At 37.3% G+C, this 22,295-nt stretch overlaps 1 protein-coding gene across 21 annotated transcripts in view; it reads left to right on the plus strand.

The window, feature by feature from the left end:
• SOX6 (SRY-box transcription factor 6) overlaps positions 1 to 22,295 on the plus strand; it is a 597,341-nt gene that overhangs the window by 487,371 nt on the left and 87,675 nt on the right. For 14 of the 21 annotated variants that reach the window (XM_053924605.2, XM_045194160.3, XM_024558829.4 and 11 more), the window contains 2 exons: positions 3,613 to 3,692; positions 5,159 to 5,281. In XM_053924605.2, the coding sequence (XP_053780580.1) occupies positions 3,613 to 3,692; positions 5,159 to 5,281 (203 nt within the window). The remainder of the gene's footprint in view (positions 1 to 3,612; positions 3,693 to 5,158; positions 5,282 to 22,295) is intronic. The other 7 variants (XM_071221427.1, XM_071221429.1, XM_071221432.1 and 4 more) reach the window with 1 other exon arrangement.

Consider the following 22,295-nt stretch of genomic DNA (forward strand, 5'->3'; position numbering starts at 1 on the left):
CTTGCCATCGTTTTTTATCCAGGTGTCCTCAGAACAAATAGAAGGTTTCGTTCTTCTCTAGGATTCTAAAAATGTCACCCATTACCTACTGACTTTTGCTACAATGTGATGTCTCACAAAAATAAATTTAGATTGATTATGGCAATTTCTTAGGATACCTAGGAGCTGTAATATTTTGCTAGTCTGAATACATACATCCAGGCAAGATGCAAAGCGGTATGTCCAAGTCTGTATTGGTGATGGTGATTGAAATATTTGTATCTTGTAGCAAGAATGATGACAGTTTATGAAAGTGAGGTCTATATATAAGTTATTTGACAACTCAGGTAATTTACCACCCTATGACGCCTCCACACAATAACCTGAGAGATAGTTAGGGATGCGCTGTGTATTTTTCTTCTGTTTTGGAGGGTGTAAAATAAGGTATGAGACTTTGAGCTGGTTACTGAAGAGTCTTCTCTGCTCTTCCCAACCTCTTAAATGATTTCCTCAGTAAGTTAATATCTGAAATGAATATCTCAGAAGACCACAATCATCCCAGTCCCTTGTTTTTCTGAAGAATCAAAGTAAATGGGCAGAGTTTTACCTATGGGATTTTTGACTTTTTTTTTTAAGTGGAATTTTTACCTCAATTACACAAACTAAGAGTATTCCTGTAGGAGGCAGATAGAGTCTAATGGGTCCTAGCTTCTTAGTACAAGCTCCCCTGTCTCTTGTATTTAAGTCGTAATAGGTTTTGACTTCATTTCAGTTTCCCTGAAAATTAAAAAATATCATTTCTGTCATTCAGCCACTCTTGCTGTGGAGCTGCTTTGATTTCAAAGAAATGTTACCTATTGTGACAAATGAAACTACTGTTAGGCAAATTTTCCATAGGTTTTAAATCCTGTTTTGTTAATCCTCAGGTAAAAATAGTCAATTGGAAAATCTAGGAGGTGGGAAAGATGGACTTAGAGAATGAGCACTCTCCCCCAAACTGTCTCTCGGAGGCTGTCTTCTCACACTAGCGGTAGCAAGAGCCAGATCACAGCACTGCCCGAAGCCAACCTGTTCCAACAGGCTTCATCTTCCTTTGTACAGATTTAAAAAGAATGGGTCCTCACGTAAGCATTTCAAATCCAGAGACAAATTTGAAAAAAATTGCTACAACATGTTGACTGATTTCTTGCCAAGTCAGCCACTGAGAACTTTTTCTTGATTGACTCTCACACAGAGAAAACGAGAGGGGGTGGAGGAGAACACGTAACTTCATTATAAAAAAAATTAAACTTCACAATACCCTAAGTTTCTCTCCCTCTTACATTTTTCTCTTTTAATCTCACTCTTTTCTTCACCCGTATCTTCTCCCTTTCTTGCCTTTTCCTTTCTCTCTGTCTTCTAATTATTCTCTGTTGCTCTAATGTATTCATTTTTACTTTTAGTATCGATATATAATGATATGTTCTGGAGAAATAGCTTTCCAAAGATTATATTTAGTAGTACAGATTCAAACTAGCAGAAAGGTTAAGAACGTTTTAAAAATATGCTTGTCACAGTGGAGAGAAAGCTGTTTGTAGCCAGCAGGTGAGCTGGAGAATACTACAGGGTGTGGTAGAAACAGTAATAAATTAACTAGCAAGCCAAAAACTATAAAAAACCCCCAGCTATTTCATAGCATAGAAGCATGACAGCTATGAAAAAAGGAGTGCCCCGGGGAATTCTTTTAGAGTTTGATTTTTTAAAATATGTTTGACATGAAAAATGTTTTAGTACAAATACAGCAACTGGTATTAAACTTACAGGGGGTGGGGGTTGTGTTTTAGAGTTAGTATGAATAATGCATGATATTTAAAAAAGAATAGCTCTAAATGTTCCGGGAGGCAGTCCATGTTGATGGTTGGAATGGTGATTTTTTTCCCTATTTTTGAAGCATCATTAATTCAGCATCGTTTTGTGATTTTTTTTAACCTGATAAGATATCCACCAAAGAAATACTATTTGACTTAGATCAGAATATTCTTTCATCAGATAATTTAGTTTAAATATCAAGAAGATCAGTAGAATTATTTAAGCATAAAGTGACAGTCATTTACTGTAAAAAATAATTTGGCCTAGTTATCTTTTTTAAAAAGCTCATGTAGCACTGCAAACCAAAATCAACCTCATGGAAGGGGCAAAGCAAGATCAGATATTTTGAACATTACTCCATAGGAGACCCACACAATATAGTGCTAGTGAATGCATTGTAGCAGCGCTCCATACGCAATCAGAAGCCAATTGTTACTGGACTGTGTACGAGCCCACACTGTGCTCAATGGTCTGATGAGGTATTATGGATGTGATGCAAAGAGACTGTGTAGATTAGAAGCTAACAATTTGTTAAAAGTGAAAGCAACTTAACATTTACATTGGGCCGGCTGAGTAGCACTTCACGTGGCAAGCCGGATGAGTTCCAAGGAAGCAGGGGCTTCAGGAAGGCTCCAGGTATTAGTGTCCATGCCGAAAAAAGTTCTGTTGCTTTCCATTTGACTACATTTATTACTGTGCTTCTTTCTGTACCGTTTTTCCATTAGTACATTCAGCTTTCAGTGTGGAAAAGTTCATGCAAAACAGCATGATTATTATAAATGTCAAAAATGTGTGGAGGAACAGCCTATTGAAATACAGCCTAGAGATAGGACATAACACTGACTTTAAATAAGTAGCCGAAGCCAAAGTGATACTCCATTAAATCACTGATATTGTGTAATTTTTCCACAAGTATTAATTTTGACTTCAGTCACCACTATCACAATACATTCCTCATCACTTTCTCTTGGTTCTTCAGGTCGCTGCACATAGTCTGTGTTCTTAGGGCACAGGTGGTACTTCAGTCTCCCTCCTTAGGAGGGGTCTGGAGTCAGAAACACAGTAAAATGTAGCAATGAGGTCTGCCGAACCATTCTCAACCTTTTCCAGACTTCTAATGCAGGTATTCCATGTTAAATGTGTGGCTATTTAATCAAATCACCAAGAAGTAAGTGATAACTGCCTCTTGGGCATGATTCTAGGATCCACCTAGAATCTAGAAGTTAATCCAGAAAAATCTTATTTCCACTCCCTTGGAATACCAAGCATTTCACAGAATGTAGGCAGATAAGATTCACATTTTTAAATTTTTTTCTATTTTTTATAAAATAAAGATTAGGGTTATGGAGAGTCAATAACAGCTCATAATCTTTTTTAGACTCTAACGCTCTGCCTTGTCCACTAAGCCAAACTTTTTGTTGTTCTAATACAAAAGCCTTAATGCTTTCTCAGTGAACTGAGTGTCAGCCTGGCTTGAAGATATTTTTTTACTCTTAAAAAAATGATGTATTACAAGATTTGTAATGGAGTGAACATGCTTGAATTGCACATTTAATTTTTTTAACATCACATTCATGTTTTGCCAGTTTGCCTACCAGCTATCTGTTAACAGAAAGTTCCAAGGCAGCACTGCAAGTCTGTGCCCAACTAAGCCTTTTGTTTCTGCAGATGTTTGGGCTTAGAGCAATGTCGTAAAGCTCAGGCAATCCAAGGACCGTGTTTGTACTTGTCTGCTGCGATTCCCTGTGCATTGTCTAAACCTGTATGCATTGTTCTTTCCGACAGGTGATAACTACCCCGTACAGTTCATTCCATCAACAATGGCAGCTGCTGCTGCTTCTGGACTCAGCCCTTTACAGCTCCAGGTATGTGCCAGAAGAAAAAAATGTGGGATGCGAGCCAGTACTTTAGTGGAAAACTGCTAACCAGCTGTATGCTAAATAATGGCCTGAATGTTAAATAATTTTTTAAGCATAGCCTAGGAGGATTAACACCTTATGTACTTACCATACTGCAAATAGAAAAGTGCCAGTTTCAATATTTTTAGAGGAAAAATGACATGATGACTTAGTACTATATATATTCTCTATCAGGTGAGTTAATGGTTTTATAATTTCTTCCTGGCTAGTTGTTATTGGCTACATCTGCTTTTTTTCTTGTCAATTTTCACCCATGTCTTATGCCAAAGTAGCTTTTACATATAAGCATCAAAACAGAAAATGATGTTGGATATTTTCAGTCTAGCAGCTCATAGAAGAGGGGGTTGTTATTAACAAATTACTTTAGCTATTTAGTAAAATGTAAACACATTGCTCCTGAGTGTGTGTGTCTCATCTCATCCTCTTCCTCATCCCAGGTTGGAAGTCTGGGCATGGTGTCTGACCAAGTTCTGGACTAGTGTTCCTTACTTAAAAGCTGCACTTGAGGGGAAAGTGTTTAAGAAGTCGAATGAAAAAAATCATTTCCACCTATCTTCTTCACAGTAAAATGAAGGGTTTGCAGTAGGGCTGGGTGGTCTTTACACCCTTCTAGCACCTGCTATTTTAATGGGAAATTGACTTTAAATATGAGTGCCTATTTTAACAAAAAGATTATATTAAAGTGTGGATTGAATTTAAATAATTAGAAAAAATATGATAATAATTTTAATTTTAACACAGTGGAAAGTTTAAAGATAGTATTTTATTCTTATGATTTACTGTGATTATTTCGAGTTTTCTGAAGTAACCTAGGGAATGGCATCTGGCTAGGCATTTTACTTTCTTCTTTGCTATTCCCTGCACAACTTCAAATATAAAAAATGTACAAATATTTTGCCATGAAAAAAACAACATTTTGAGCATTTTCAATTGGGTCTGCAAATAAGAATTTCTGCAATACTTTGAGGAATGTTATAATTAGAAGCTTTATCCAGAAAGCATTGAAGATGTTATTGTTGTGGACTGCCTAACAGAACCTAGAAATTTTGCCTTATAGGAGCAACAACCCCGCCTCTCTTTCAAACCTTGACCTTCTTCACTACTAACACCAGCATTTACTGAAGTTGGTAAAATCTAAGAAGAAGCCTCGCTAATAGGAATCCTAATCTATCTCTCCTTTTTTGATGGCTATGCTATAGAGTGCACCCTTGAGTCAGAGGCAGAAATAAGAACTGGTGCCATTGTTTGATCTTGTAACCAAGTTTCTAAGAAGGAGCATCTGGGTCCTAACCCTTCTACTTTCTATTCTTTGGTGTGCTCATTACCCTGGATTTAGAAATATGTGTACTGTTTCATGAGTTCTGACAGTATGTTTTGTCTTTTTTTTTTTTTCTGAATATGCTACTAAACAGAAGGGTCATGTTTCCCACCCACAAATTAACCCAAGGCTAAAGGGCCTAAGTGACCGTTCTGGCAGGAGTTTGGACACCTTTGAGCATGGTGGTGGCCACTCTTACAGCCACAAACAGATTGAGGTATGCATACTTCTGTTGGTGCTTCACTGGGTGGGGGACTGGATTGCTCAGTCATATTCTAGGCTTTTTTAAAGGGTGGTAGATACTCAACCTAAACACTAAGACGTAATCATTTCCTTTTTTTTTTTCCATTCCTAAGGAGGCTCATTTTTGCTCCTTTTCTTTCATAAAAAAAGGTAAAGGTCAAAACAATGCCCCTGAATTAGGTTGTTAATTGTTATATATGTACTCAGACAAAATTTTTACTTTGTAAGTGTCCTCAAACCACCTTTATTTCCCTTATTCTTTTACTATTTTTATGTATAGTGATGTATAATGTTTAAAAAACACTTAAACATTAAAAAAAAATCTCATTTGACCATACAACAACCCTGTAAAGTTGATAGAATATAATCCTGCTTGTACAGACAGACAAGAGAGGTTCAGAGAGGTCAAGTTATTTAACAAAGGCTACACAATATTCACAGAGTCAGAATTTTCACCCGGGATTTCTAACTCCACCTGATTCAGGTTTCCTAATTTAGTTTTCTCAGGCTGAAGCAGAGATGGGAGCCTGGGCCTAACTAGTTGCTTTTTACCCCACAAATTTTGATAGTATTTCTTTCATATTTAACTTCCAATAGAGCTCTTTGTTGTTTTGTGGAGTATTCTTACTGGTTGAGAGAAGATAGCTCATATGACTCTTTTGAAAACCCAGTCCTTTTCTTCTACAGGGACCTAGTCACTCTCTGCTTGCACACTTAATTTCCCTCCTGTGTCATCGGTGTCCCTCTCTGGGACTATCAGGTACTGGAGAGTTGCCGGTTACCTGTTGAATCACACACACAAAAAATGGGGGACAGGTTACCTCGGACTGAAACACACGTTAACTTTCTGGGTTCGATGTAATACTACATTCTGTATTCTAACCTAGGATGGGGAACTCAATTAAAAAAAAAGGAAAAAATAATTACAGCTAGCAAAAGTTGTATATTCAGCTCCTATTGGCTCTGCCAGTCTATACACATCAAATACTATATGTTTAACAAAGTGTCCCTTTGCCATCTCTGCTGCTTTGGAATGTGCATTTTTGGGAAATGGTAAAGTTTACTCCTAAGGAGAAAGAAGAGGACAGGATCAAAGGCCACCTTGGAAAGAGCCTAAGTAAGGGAGGGTTCCAGAGCTTGCTGCCCACCTTCCTGTTTCCCTTTCACTGTGATATGAGAAGTGTACAGGGGGTTCCACTCACATGTGACCAGGCATATCCTCTCAGAGTGTCTGCTGCCTTCTACGCAACTGGAATGGATCTCTTTTCTAAGGCTTTTGGATGGAGAAAAGGAGCCATATTTCTGGACATTCTGAAAATCTACTATGCCTGGGGTTGATTGCTGAATAGAGAGATAAGGGGACATTAAGAACAAGCCTTTATGTGTGATGACAGTTCACAAGCTTACCCTCGCAGGACAGATAGTTTGTTCAACTTTAAAGTGCTTGAAAGAATGTGAAAGCAGGTGGCCTTGGCACAAATGCAAGACTTCCTCTCTTTGTTAATTTTTACTTTCTCTTGATGAGTTGAATTCTATCCCATCAACCTTCTCTTAGCCAATTTCCTACCCAATCTTTTTTTTTCTAATTTTTCACAAGTCCCTTAAGTTGACTTCTTTCCCCCACAAATCACTGGCCCGTGATGCTGTCAAATCTGGCTTCTGTTGGGCTTCTTGATACCATAATGTCGTATATGCAAGTGCCAGGTCCTGGTGGTGCTCTGGCAGTGCCAATCTAGAAGCACAGCATACGCCGATGCCTGTCACTTTTATTCGGCTAGACAGAGAACCCAGTGAAGCAGCAGTCCTCATAGCTTTGTAGTTTAAGTTTGGGCTGTTTTGAGATTTCCTGGGCTTTTGTTTATGCTTGCTCTGTTTTCTTGCTTCCATTTTTTGCAACTTCTCCCTACATGTCAGGAAACGTTTGTTCTGTTTACCTGTATCCTATGTGGGTTAGAAAAGATTAGCCTTACTTGAAAGGCAGATTTCCCAAACTTTCCTGGTATTAGAATAGCATGTTTATTTGGATGTTTATGCACATTCAAATGAGCCCAGTAGACAATCATATCTAAGCTGCTGCAGACATTAATATTTTAAATCTTGAGCAAGAATACAGAGAAAGTTTAATAATATCTTGCTTTATTGATTTTAAAGTCTGCTTTCTTTTCTAGCGAAGGTGTTCTCTTCTTTGACAAGTTAAAATGTGGCAGCTCGGTCAACAGTCTTGATCATGATAAACTGTTGATCCTAAGGAAGCATTACCATGTGAACTGGTTTCATTTCTAAACAGAGATTTTTAGTAAGAAGAGCCCACAGCACATACACACCACTGCCACCCACCACTTCCGCACACACACCCTGCTGCACTGCTCAGAACAAGTTAACTCGTCCTTCGAAGCTTGTCACATCTCACATCAGTAAGCCTGGGTAAATCTCAGCAGTGTTTATCTCAACACCCTGGAAGCCTGAAATTGTGTTATCAGGTAGAGAAAAGGTATTTAAAGTGGAAAGACCCTCCTTGCATTAGTGTATTTCAGTTCTCTCTTTCTCTAGAATGAGGAAGATGCAGGGAAGGTCTTTTGGTTTTTTCTTTTTTCAGTTTTCTGTGCTAATCTAAGGCATGGTTTTCTCTGCCTCAGGGGCACAATATTAGAGGAGAGCAGGCCAAAGAATGCTATTTTTAGTTGAACAGTTCAGCAGATGGAGTCATGAATACTCATATATCTGAACGTTGAGGGGCTTGAACCATTAATTTTGATAATGTATTTAACCCTGGGAACAATCAGAAACTGTAACTCTAAGGTTACAGTTCTTTTGACCTTTCGAGAACAGAGGACATTTGCTATAGTAAACAATATATTATATTGCTACTTATTCCAGTTCTCTATCCGTATAAATTTCAGGACCAGTTGCCATTTGCTTTCCTCAGCTATGTTAGCATTGGTGCTCCAAGTAAGTCGAAAAGAATGTTAAGGAAGGGGGACCAGTATAATGAGGCAGTCATGTAAATATGCCCTTTAAATAGCTAAGATGTTAGATTGTTTCTGAAAAAATATTGTCTTAGAAACTAAGCTCTGAATGACTTTTTTTCCCCCAAAGGAAAAAGTGGTTTCAGTGTATTGATTCATTGTATGTGATGACTTTCAATATGATAGATCCTTAAGGTGACCTTGTTTAGTTTAGTTTAGTTTAGTTTTGTTTTTAAACGGGAGTAAAGTTGCCTTATAGTTGTGGCTTATATTAAACAGTCTGGTACTGTGTTGTGCAAAGTGATACACCTGTCTCGTGCCTTCTTGTTAAATGATACATGCCCTCTTTAGCAAATACAGCAGTTAAATATCACACAGCTTAAGAATTTCTAATTAAAATATCTCCACATGTCAGCATATTGGTAATGTATTATTTTAATCCATTTATTTTGTTTATGAAACAGTGACATATGTTTAGATTGTGAAATATATGAGCCTTAAAAATCACTTTATTGAAGAAAATTAATTCCTACGATACTGTCTCGGTAACGTGCTCACTCGCCCAGGCACTGGCAGCACTGCCAGTCTTAATGTTGGGCAGACACACTTACCAGTTTTATCGGCGTAACAGTCTTGGAAAAAAGCACTAACAGTTCTTTTTCTCGGCTCCAAATGATAAGGCTTTCGTTCTTTACTTTTTTTTTCTTATTAATTCAAACCTATCCCCCCAAAACACTTTTTGCTGCTGCTTCTTTTTTTTTTTTTTTAAATACAATGAAGGATGGGACTGAGTGTATGTATAAGGGATTCTGAAAGACCAATCAAAATTAAAAACAAGCTAGTTACCTTTTCAAAGTTAGACATAGTAATTTGTTTGTCAGCAGGGAGATGTTTGGGTCAGCCCGGAGATAAAGTGGCTGTCAGCAGTTATTCCTACAAGACAAGTAATCTCACTCAGTGTGTTACTGACAGATTGCTCACTTCTCTGAATCACTGGGGAAAACAAACTTAATATTGTTACAGGCAGAGTTTCTGTCTTCATTAGCCGCAGAGAATGATTTTTATCGAGCATTCAAAGCCTACCAAGCTTTAGTTGGAAGATATTTTAACAGATGTGTTCTTATAATGATAGTATGGGTAGTAGTATAAATGAAAGGAATTAAATATGAAAATTAAAAATATATATAAATGCATTTACACTTTTATTTGATGGGCAGTATATGTTTTAGGGGAGATTTGAGGAAAAGAGTATAATTGGAGCCTTAAAATACTAGGAAAACCTATCAACCATAAGTTATTCTTAAATGAAACTATTAAAGCCTTGGCAAGTTTGCAAAGATGGACAACAATTGAAGTTTTTGCAAAAGTAAATACAAATACATATTTTATTTAAATGATATTGTCAATTTTCATGGTACGGATGGAAAATGAAGAAGTGCCCATCAATGTTGAGAATGCTCTATCTCTATTTCAGTTGCAGTCTGAACCTTTATGGTATTTTACTTAGATGCTCTTCCTGGCTCCACCCCTATCTGCTTGTTTGCAATGGTAAATATGCCTCAGTGCTATGGAGGAATGAGAGGGTGAGTTAGTTTTGCTGGGTGGGCTGCAGAGGTTGTGATTTCTAATAGACAATTGAATAAAGTGTTGATTAGCATGACCTCTTACTGGCTACCCAATGGAGAAAAAAAGGAATGCACTGATTCAAAGCTTGTTTGAAGATGCCAACCATGAGGCTGTGCTCTGAGAAGAAATGCTTACTTTCCCTTAATCAGCCTTCTCTCACTGTCTTTGATGTGAAGAGTGTGGTACAACGTAGGAGAACCATTATCGCTGGGATTAGATGAAGTGGGGACTGATGGAGTGAGCTCCACTTTGGAATCAGTATGTTGGATTCAAGTTTCTACTATTATTTGCTATATTGTCCTGTATTGGTCTCAAATTACCTTCTTTTTATAGTTCATTCATTGCAAAAAATGGATATTTATTCTCAGAGTTTTTATGAATAGTAAATGGAATTGTGAGGTATGTGCTAGAGTTCCACACCAAAAAAAATTCATCATCAAAATAGGTAAACATTTGACAACATCCCAATAAGCAGTCAATTACACTCACTTTGCTGCCTAAAGTGCTTCTGATAGGTAACTCTAATCCACTAGAATGTAACTCACTGAATTTGGGGTCTGTTGTCTCTTTTGTTTACTGTTGAACCCCTAATATTGCCTGGTACAGTATTTGGTAAAATGAATGAATTAATGAATTTCATCTTTGGGGACCATCTGGGACTCAAACTTCTTTGAAAGCTGCTTTTTGGGTTGTTGGTTTTTTGGGGGGGTTTTTTTTGGATATGGTCAGACAAGTGCTCTCCCTTTAGGAAGAATTATTTTATGTAAACAACTTTTTATTCCTAGGTAAACTTTTTAAGAAAAATTGTAGGTACTAGATGAATCCTGACAGAGGTAAAAGAAATACAGGCAGATCAAAGAAAGATGCAGAATATGAAGATATTTCCTATTATTTGGAACTTTGTCTTATTATATTCAATGAAACACTGTTTATACCTACCCACAAATTAAAACATTAGATAAAGTGGATTTCCTTTCCGAAATTGGATTTTCAGTTGATTTTAAGGTAATGCCTAAAAGGTGAGAGAGCACGGCTCTCCTCACATAAACCCTGTTTTAATCACTGTATTTGAGTAATTTGATTGATAGGATGTTCAGCTATATTCACAGAGATGGTTTAGTAGAAGCCCTGGAACTTGGAATTACAAAATCAGCACAGTCCTCTATCTCTGCTAAAATAAAATTTCCACCATCATTTATTTGGCTCCAGCCTCACTAATTTATCCACTCAATGGGGAGCTCCCAGGGCATGAATACTTGCATTTAAATAGACTGTATATAAATGCAATGTTTTGTAAAATATTGACAGGTATTTTTATTCCTGTTTTTACCAAACAGGAGTTTTGAGGTATTATCTGGTTGGTGCCATGTATCATATATATGTATATATTATAATGAACTACTCTGAAAATCAGAGAGTTGGTGTGATTAAGGATATATTGGAAGGTTACAAAGCAAAACATTCTAGTGTTTTAGGAAATGCTTCACTTCAGCTACCAACCATCAATAAGTCAGGATATGCAACATTTAGGACATTTAAATCAGAAAAATATGTGATAAAATATTTTGACATGTAAGGTAATAGAACAAATGGAGCAGAACAAAAACATTTTTAACCACTTTACTGAGGTATGATTGGCATACAGAAAGCTGCACATATTTAATATGTACAGCTGGGTGAGTTTGGAGATAACTATATATATCCATGAAACCATACCACGATCTATATTGTAAAAACAGTCATCACCTCCAAAAGTTTCTTCCTATTACTTTTTGTGTAATAAGAACATTTAACATAAGTTTTCCTCTCCTGGTAAGTTGTTAAGTATATCCTAATAGTATTAACTATAGGCTCTGTGCTGTGCAGCTGCTCTTTAGGACTTGCTGATTTTCATAGCTGAAGCTTTGTGCCCCTTGTCCTGTGACTCCATTTCCCTCCTCCAACTTCTAGCAACCACCGTTCTACTCTTTGCTTCTAAGAGTTTGACTTGTAAATCCTTTATGTAAGTATTATCACATAGTATTTGTCCTCTGTCTGGCTTGTTTTATTTAGCATACTGTTCTCCAAGTTCATCCATGTTGTCATAAGTCTTACTTCAACCTTTTTTTGAGGTTGAATAAGATTCTCTTTTAGGTACATATCACATTTGCTTTATCCGGTCATCCACTGACGGACATTGGGTTGCTCCCATGCCTTGGCTATGGCGAATGATGCTTCGGTGAACACAGGAATAACGATACTTCTTTGAGGTCTTGATTTCAATTCCTTTGGATATACACCCAAATGTTTCAGGTCTTACATTTAAATCTTTAATCCATTTCAACTTAAGTTTTGTGTATGGTTTAAGGTAAAGGTCCAGTCTCATTATGTTGCATGTAGATATTCAGTTTCCCCCACACCATTTATTGAAGATACTGTCCTTACCCCAGTGGGTATTCTTGTTACTTTTGTTGAAGATCATTTGACTATATATGTGTGGGTTTATTTCTGAGCTCTTTATTCTGTTTTATTGACCTAGATGTCTGTTTTATGTCAGTATCATACTGTTTTTATTACTGTAGCTTTATAATATATTTTGAAAGCAGGAAGTGTGATGCTTCTAGCCTTGTTCTTTCTTTCATGATTGCTTCGGTTATCCAGGGCCTGAATTTCTTCTTTGTGGTTGCATATGAATTTTAGGTTTTCTTTCTATTTTTGTAAAAATATGCTATTGGAATTTTGATGTTACCTTGAATCTGTAGATCACTTTGGGTAGTATGGATTTTAATAGTACTCATTTTTATAAACCAAAAATATTACTTAATGATATTATAATTAAAAGGGATTGAGAAGCTGCAGTTGGATGGATTCCCATTATAGACATACCCTAGTGGAAGGATAAAACTTCTGACCAGTAGAGCTAGCAAATGGTGCCACTAGGACATATATATATCCTCCTAGATCATGATTTTTGGTGCTTCGTCAGTGATTTCCCTAATGCTGTGGACCTGGAGCAGTATGACTAAAACAAAAACAAATAAATGATAGATATGTATAAAAGTTTTATTACTTAGAATGTAGGCAGGTGTTGACTATTTCAAACCCTACAAAGTGCAAACATACAGAGCTCATTTGAATCAAGTTTAAAATAGAGTTGCATTTTCAGGATATATATCAAGTTTTCACTCTAATTTGCTTATTCCTTTAAATTAAAGGAATAAAATCTTGTTACTTTAAATGATACTCTTTAGCTTTGAATATGATTGTTACAATGACTTAACACTTTTTCTGTGTTAGAGTAATACCAAAATCTTTTTTTAAAGGGATCTTACAATCATGCTCAGGAAATTTGAAGAAGTTTGTATAAAAATACAAACCACAAATTTAATCATTCAATTATTCAATAAATACTTGAATACTTGTTTAGCGTCTATATGTGCAAGGTACTATTCCAGACCAGTGGGCCGCGACTGGAGGCAGTGTTGCCCCGTAGGGTTCGGTTGACAATGTCTGGAGATATTTTTGATGGTTATGACTTGAGGTGAGGATAGAGATGGAGGTATCACTTGCATCTAGTGAGTAGAGGCCAGGGACACTGCTGAATGCATAGGATAAACCCCCATAACAGAATTATCCAGTCCAAAAATCAGTAGTGCTGAGGCTGAGAAACCTGTTTTAGAAATATCAGTCAATAAAGCAAAGTCTTTATTCACATGGTATTTACGTCCTAGCGTGGGAAAGAGAAAATAGGGCAAAAAAGTATAACAAAGACTTGGGATTACAAATCTTACTCATCTTAACAGAAATATTCCTCCCACCTACCTGTCTACCTGAACTTGGGTGGGCAGATTTTCAAAAACTGAGATCTATTTGATTGTTTAGCCTTTGTTGTTGATTTCCTTTTGATCTTCAAAACTAAGACTTTATTCTAGCCAGTCGCTTCTGGGTAGAACAGTCACAGTTCTCCTCGGGCTCATCTTTTCAATTACATTAAGCTTATCATACACTTTGGCTTTTAGTAAAGGAATATTATATCTGACTGTTGCAGTATATAAGTCTATCTCTCAGAGTGAGGTAAGTATGAACTTTGGTGGGGACCTGGGAGCTGTTCATTAGTTTTTATAGGATGCTATTGAGATCCCATAGGACGAATGGAATTATTCTTGGCAGAGAACCTGTATTTGCTATGTGAATTGGATATTACAAAGAAAGCCTGAATTTCTTTCTAAAAACAAAACAAAACACACATAAGAATAGTGTGAATATTATATACAGGGTCTGACACAAGTAAGGCCTGCTTGAGTGTGGTTGGTAGGGTAATAATATGGGTGTAATAATTTATAGTTTTAATTTGAACATGTCACCTAAAATGTCATATGGTATGCTTGAATGTGATATTGTTATGTTACAGAATTACATGCTTATGATTTTGTAATAAAAGATTTTGCAATAAAAAGGGGGCATTATTTGTGCTGGACTCTGTATGTATACATTTATACACATATATACATATACGTACATACATATAGAATATATATTATATAATCTTTTGCAGTTTAATAAATAATTTATATATAGGCTTTACAATAAGTGTGCTTTAACATTACTGCCATATTTTAGAAGAAGAAAGTGAGGCACAGATGGGTAAGTGACTTGGATTGGTATACCAATCTATTAAACAAATTAGGACTGTAATAGATGGTTTAAGTGTATTTTAAACTTTATTTCTCGACCAGGATTCTGTGCTTTAAACTGTGCTAATATGTAAGAAGGACAGCTCTTGCATAGCTTATTCCCCTCTTACTATAATATTCAAGTAAATTAAAAGTAATTCAATTAGATTATAAAAGGGAAAAATTTTGAAGTCAACATGACATTCTCAGGATCCCAAAGAGTTTGTGCATTTTCCAAATTTCCAGTTAACTGTACATAAGAAACTCCAAGCCTAAGGGAATTTAACAAGGGTAAGAAGAACTGGCATGAAATCTGTCCTTATTCTGTAGCTTTCTTCTGATGAAAATGTTTCTGCTGAATGCCAGAGCTCTGTTCTTTTGAGAGTTTCTGGGGCTGTCTTATAACTTTAAAGTTTTGATGAGTCTCCTGGAGTAGCTGGGGAGCGTGTCCTTGCCCATCCCTAGCCTGTGCCACACTCTGAGCATGCTCAGCAGGTTGCATGCCAGCAGATGAAGCAGATGTTTGACCATACTGGAATGGAGCGCCTGCTGCATCAGGAGCTGGGGATTCCTCTTGACATCTGGACGTGGCTGGGTCCTGGGTCGAGATGCCTGCCTCTGGCTGGGAGCTGTGGGGCAGAGAGCATAGAGTCTTTGCTGCTCTTTAAGTGATTAGTGCACTGAAGCAGCAATAATGTTGAATTATCGCTTGGCTGCTTTCTTCTCAGGAATCTTGGGACAATAGGAGAGTCAGGAAGGAGCATTTACAGTAAAGTCATGTTCAGAGAGACAAGACTAATTATAGAGTATTAAAGAGCTTTATTTTAAATGATTTAATTTACAAATAGCTCTGGACAGTGTATGAAACTTTTTAGAACCATAAACCCAGTGGCTTAAAGAGACTTACCGAATTTAAAGTGGCTGGTATAGAACCATTATTTCAGCAATTTTCCAATTTTAGAGTTTGGTCAAGTTGTGCTACTGAAGATACAGCATTTGCCAAAAAGAGAAAGTATACTAATGTGTAACTGCCGGAGGAAAATTCTCTTACTTGAGGGGAAGGAAGACTTTTTGGTAAGCGATGGACTGAATTATGCACTGGCTTTTATAGTTACACTTTATCACACTGAAAACTGGTCTACGTTTGCTACCCAGAGCTGGAGCCATCTGTTACACCAATTTCCTTTATGATATGTGTTATTTAAGCACAATGGATGTGGAAATGGGTAGTTTAAAATGTATTTTGCGATAAACAGTTGTCACATTATGTTGCTTTTCCTCTTAAAATTTTTCATTAGTGAGACCTCTGTGCTCAAAGAAGTCTTATAAACAAATTATGGCCGTTTGTGTTCACAGTAATATATTGGAGAAGAACGCTATGCTGCTCTCACTTAACCTCTCGTATTCTAAGGGGGTTATATTTAATTAACACTGGTGAGGGGCTGACCTGAGAGGCTATGGAAAGTGATTGAGCTGCATTTTCCAAGCTCTGCTCTAGTCAACTGGGAGAGAATTTAAAAAAAAAAAAATTAGGAAGTACTATTTTCTGAAATTCCCTCTAACTAAGCTGTATTTCAACGGACCATTTAATGCTCAAATGGACAAAGGTATTACCTCAGTCATTGAATTGTGTCAAACGTCTTCTCAGAGGCCCAGTTCAAAAACTCTGTAGGAAAAGTGGTTTAGCATCACATTCTCAATAGATTATCACTTGGTCTGCTTAAAAAGAAAAAAACAAATAAATTTAAATTTAAAAAAATAAGAAGGAAGGAGAAACGCCCACTGTCACTAGATGGAGTGGAGTGAGTGTCCCAGCCAATACTCCCATGAGAGGATTGCGCTCGAGTTCAGGAGCTCCTGGGGCCACATGTAATAGAGAAAAAAAAGTACTCCTCTCTGCAGTGCTCCTGTTCACCTGCTCAGAACATTTTCCTCACGTCCCAGAAGTGTTTGCTCCAGCACCCAAGGGGCAGTCCCCAAGTACTACATAGTTAAATCTTTAGCTTAGACATAGCACCAGTGAGAGAGAAAGAGCAAGAGCAAGAAGCCTCGTTAGATAGTAGAGGCCTGGGTGTCACTTCTCCATCCATTTAGCAATAATTTTAATAAAGAGGCATTTCTTATTTGCAGAATAAAGTAGTCATACATAATTTCATTTATATCCAATCATACCATTCCTGAGTTTAGATCCACCTCTGCCACATTTCCTGATTATGAATTACTATTACCAAACACAGATATACCTCATCATGAAACAGGAAACTGGCTGTATTGCATCAGGTGACGATTGGCTGCCATGTATTGGAACAATACGCTTACCTTTTATTTAGCAGCCAGCTTGCTCTCTGACATGTTTTTTCATCTATACATTAGTGAATGGGTTGGAGGTTTCAAGAAAGCAGTGCTTGGTTCCACAAGACCTCTTCGGTTAAAAGAGCTATGTGAACTTGAGCTAATTTCCTCTGAACCTCAAGTCTCCTCATCTGTGAAACAAAGAATGGCACCTCCCATATTGTGAATATTAAAGGAAGTAATGTAAACAATTACCTAGCACTATGCTTGCTACATAGTTAATATTCAATAAACATCATTTCTCTCCACACCCTTATCACTCTTATTCATCCATTAATTTAACAAATATTTTTCAAGTATATGCTATGTACTTGAGTTAGTCTACTAAGCAAGCTTCGCCTTTTTAAAGTAATAGTCTAGGAAGGAAATTAATTAAATGAGCAATACTTCAAAGTGATAAGAACAGAGAGTGTAGAGCTGATCAGTTGTTACTTTTGTGTGTAAATATGCTCATTAATTGACCGAGCTGGTGTATAGAGGCTCTTTGAAATCTTTTTGTCCTAATACCTATGCCTGATAACTGCTCCTGAGTTCCAAAAGCATGAGGCCCAGTGCAGTGCTCTTTAGCAGGAAAGTGACAACCAGACAGCAACTAAGGCACTTTAAACTGGACTTTCTTCTAAGCAGGAAAACATACCACCATATTGAAAGAAAAGCCTTTACAAATAGACAATGAGATTGTTAAACTGCATAGACTTCCAGAGTGAAAAAAGGCCCTTGGCATCCTTGAGGGTCAAATCCTAACCCTTCCACTGGTTCCATGAGCTTTGGCAAATTAATCTTCCTATATCCAGATTCTGTGGGATTAGGACAAATACCCCCATAGGGCAGTTGTAGGGAATAAATAATAAAATGCTTGTGAAAAGTGATTTACAGACTTTCAAGTATGCTGTGAATCATTTGCTTTTACAGTTAAAGAGACTGAGGCCAAGAGAGATGGATTAACCTTACCTAAGCCACACAGCTTGTACATGACCTGGGTTAGGATGCACAGAATTGTAGGGCAACAGTGTCAGGAACTGCATTTGACTGTATCTTGTAAATAAATTTTGGATGAATTGAACTGAATTAAAACAAATGGCCAAGAGGACAGTATATCTATGAGTTTTTGTAGAGATATATTTTTAAAAAGTGAATATACCGACCAAATGAAGATTATCTTTTAAAAAAACAAAATAGCCCTGGCTGGTGTGACTCAGTGGACTGAGCACTGGCTTGCAAACTGAAAGGTCATGGGTTTGATTCCCAGTCAGAGCACATGCCTGGGTTGCAGGCCAGGTCCCTAGTAGGGGGCATGTGAGAGGCAACCAGTCAATGGGTCTCTTGCACATTGATGTTTCTCTCCCTCGCTTTCTCCCTCCCTTCCCCCTCTCTAAAAATAAATAAATAAATAAAATATTTTTTTAAATAAGGCATATTAAAATATAAGACCATGTAACAGGGCTGGTAGTGGTGACTCCAGAGTATAAACTAATATTAATTTATATGATAATTATTACATGAAAAAGGACTAATTATTTCATTAGTTCAGCCACACATTAATTCCCTGAATGGTTATTAAGTGCCTGCCGTGTAGTAAGCCCTCTCTTCTATTAGGGGGATACTAAGATCCCAGTAGAATTTGATCCCTGCCCTCCCAGGGCCCACAGTCTAGTAAGCAATGGCCACATAGATGTGTTTCCAGAGTAAAAAGTATATGGGAGGAGGAAGTGTTAAGCTATGCTTGGGGAAACACCGGTGACCTTCACAGGTGAGATAGTGTTAAAAATTGATTATTGAGAGTGGAAGTGTATAAGTTTTATGGGGGAAGGAAGCAGTATGGCAGAGATACAGAGAAGAGAAAAAGCACTCCAGACCAAGGAGGACACAACTGGCCTCTAGGTGGAAAACAATAGACAGTGTGGCACATTTGGGAAACCACAGTCCGGCACAGGCAGCATGTACAAGAGCAATAGTAGGTGAGACTGGAAAGGTAAGCAAGGGGTCAGATCGCAAGGTACCTTTTACTCTACATTTGGGAATTTGCAATGCATGTGGTAGACATGATTTTATTCACACCATAAATGGCAAAGTGGTATACAGTATAGTGAACAACTTTATGATGTGATATTCCTCTATTAATTTGATCTCTAGCTTACATTTCCCATTATACTAGATTTAATAGTTAGGGAACTATGTTTGGTCAGATTCATAGTCCCTTTAGTACAATGGTACCCTGTGGCAAGTGAAACTGTGCAAATAATGTAATGATACACACAGAATAAACAAAACTGTTTAAGGCTGAAGGAAAGCCAAGGTTCAACCATTACCCTGGGATTTGGGGAAGTCTCGTAACCTGCAGTTTGTACTAAACCCAGTCGTATTTAGCACATCGCTTCTCAGTGAATAGGCCTTGTTGCTATATTTCAAACGAATGATGAAGCAAGGAGTAAAAATCTATAAGGAAAAGCTGTGGTTCTTCTAATTGTTAATGCCTTGCAATTATGCCCCTTTCTGGAATAATAAAACGTTCCTTGGCAGAGGTCAGGATCTCTGCCGCTGACTTATTTAACAGATCCTCTTAACATCTGTCCTGCAGACTGTGCACTTTATTAGCCGACAGGAGACCCAACAGACTTCGCCTGCTGTGTCCCCTTTTCACGTTCACACAGCTGTGGATTAACTCAGGCTTTCCAGAAGAGGACCGGCCAGAAGGGACAGTCATGTTATTGGCTGATTCCAAAGAGATGGGAGAAAAGAGCAGAAACAAATGTTGCCCTGGTACAATTCAGTGTTTTTAGGGTGACAATTACCAGTCTGTTTTAAAAGGGAATAAAAGCAGCCATTTCACTAAAAAAGGAAAGTCTATTCATATCTGTGTGGGAACCTAATCAGGCTCTTGTTTCCAGTGACGATGACTCCACAGTCGCACCGGGTCTGCGACAAGAATGCTCCTTTTGTGTGCCGATAATGTGGAAGCGATAAAATTTCCTTTAAGAGACGTATGTGTTTACATCATGAGATGTGTTATTTGACAAAATGCTTTGTTCTCCTCATATTTTCCATGCAGAGTTTCATGCTGGGTTGTTTGGCTGGAAATCTTTGATTAACTAGAATTAGTTGCTGAAATAAAATAGACACTTTTGTTTTATGAGTCCCCTTGCTGAGCTGTAAATTATAGTAAAACATACAAGGAGTGACAGAAAGAAGTGCTGATTTGAACCTCTGACCCACGACAGGCACAAAAACATAAGATTATTCCTTCAAAGGGCTGCATAGACACATAAATATTCCATGGTCCACTCGGAATTATGGCCTCTTAACAAAGTAAAGCTGTGATTTTACATCATGTAACGTGAGTTTTCTAAGGGTGTTACAGTAGGCTTAGAGGAGATATTGAAATCCCGAAAAATCCTCCCTAAATTAGGACTTTCAATGCTCAAAGGTTTTTCTGTGTAACAATGGACAATGCAAACAAGAACAAAACAAAGTTTCTGTTCCCTAAATGAATAGCCAAGAGTGGTTTCCCTTTTTCTAGCGAGGTGGCACATTTTATAAATCTTAAGGCTTTCTCAAGGCCACATTGGGTCTTAGTATGAACATCTTAGTCCCTACATGGGGCATAGGCTTTGGGCGCTGTCCCAAAAGAGTGGGCTGAGGGGAGACTCTGAGACACTAAAAGAAGAACAGAGACTCTGTTAGCTTAACCATGACCCATTTCAGTGGATTGGTGTCCATTCTGCTCAGGATTTTTTGGGGCGGGGGTGGGGGGGGTGCGGGGAAAGTGTTAAATAATTATATAGGGTATTTAAAAACTTTTAGTTAACAGGATATCTTTCTGGGGCTTCACTGTAAGCAAAGTCCACCTACTTCCTCAGTCAAAGCCAATGACGATGCAGGTGTTAACTAACCTGATTGTGGCAATCATTTTCACAGTATGTACACATACCAGACCATCACACTGTCCACCTGAAACTTACACGTGTTGTCAATTATGTCTCAATAAAGCAGGAAAAAAAAAACCCTATCCAACCGAGCCCCGTGATGGTGTTTCAGTGGTCACTTACAAATGCTTTCATTACACTGCTCGTCGTATTGTTTTCTCCCTTTCCTGCCTGTTCTTGCTGTGAGCTCCTGAGAGACAGCATATCTTCCTCACCTTTGTAGTCTTAATTTTTGCTAAATTAAGTCAAAATGCCAAATGTTTTTCTGAATAAGATCTTCGGAGTAATGTCTCTTAAAAAGAATGCACTGATAAGAGTAAGAGTCTGCAAGTATTAAGTCTCCAGAGTGTTCCCTCTTCTTAGTATATTATGTGGATTAATTAATTTACTCCATACAACAATCTTTTGGAGTAGATATTATTACTTCTTCCCATTGTAAGGGTGTGGAAATTTAAGGCCCAAAGAGATTAAATAACTTGCCTGAGAGCACATAGAAAATGGGGGGTCTGACTAAAGAGTGTCCCCCCTCACTCACTGTGCTGCACTGCCTCGCAGAGCCGCATGGGAACCTCCCTTTCCCAGCTTCCTTCTTCAGTCCTTTATTTTAATCATTACCCGCATCGCCTGCTATAAGGATTTCCCCAAGTGGGTTATTGAGATATCTATCATATCTCAGAATCATATCTCATGACAATAAAGCACCTCGAATTGCTATTACACACTATTTGAATGACTTTTACTATGGCTGCATATAAGGTATCATTCCTTTCTGCTAATTAGGAAGGAAGCTGTGGGCATTATGGTAGGATACAGATGGTGTATTTACATACTGTAAAATACGAAGAAGTTCTCCAATTGGCAGTACTGATAAGTTTAAATAATGACAGTTAGGGTAGGTGGCTCTGAAATAGGGTAACCTTTTTTCCAATTAAAAAATACAGAAGCAAATACAAGAGGAAAGTAAGAAGAGAATGTTTTGTGTTGTTTCTTATTTATTTTACTGGGTCACTTAAAAGTTACTTCAAAATACACCCTTATCTCTCTTAATATTTATCAGAAATGTATAGATCACATAATATTATTAATATGGAAGTTTTGTGTAATAAATCTGTACATTTCATCATAGTATGAATTTTGTTCATTAGCATGATTCTTGTGTTCATGAATCCAAATTCTCCTGAGAAATTAATAACCAAATTCAGTTGTAAAACAATACAAACATTTTCAAAAATAAACATATTTATTTCCAACCATCAACATATGTTCTATTGATTTAAGTTAAAAAAAGGCATTTAAAAATATTTACTTTTCATGTAATTTTGTTTTCCCAAATATATATTTTTTAGCAATATAAGCAAAAACTTTTTTTCACTGCATCCTTACCCATACTTGTCTTCATCCTGTTGTTAGGAAGGCTTTATTATGGATGGAAATCGAAGGGCATTGAAGCTGGGCAGTTGTAGAATATT

Source organism: Desmodus rotundus, chromosome 5 (genome assembly GCF_022682495.2).
Source record: "Desmodus rotundus isolate HL8 chromosome 5, HLdesRot8A.1, whole genome shotgun sequence".
NCBI lineage: Eukaryota > Metazoa > Chordata > Mammalia > Chiroptera > Phyllostomidae > Desmodus > Desmodus rotundus.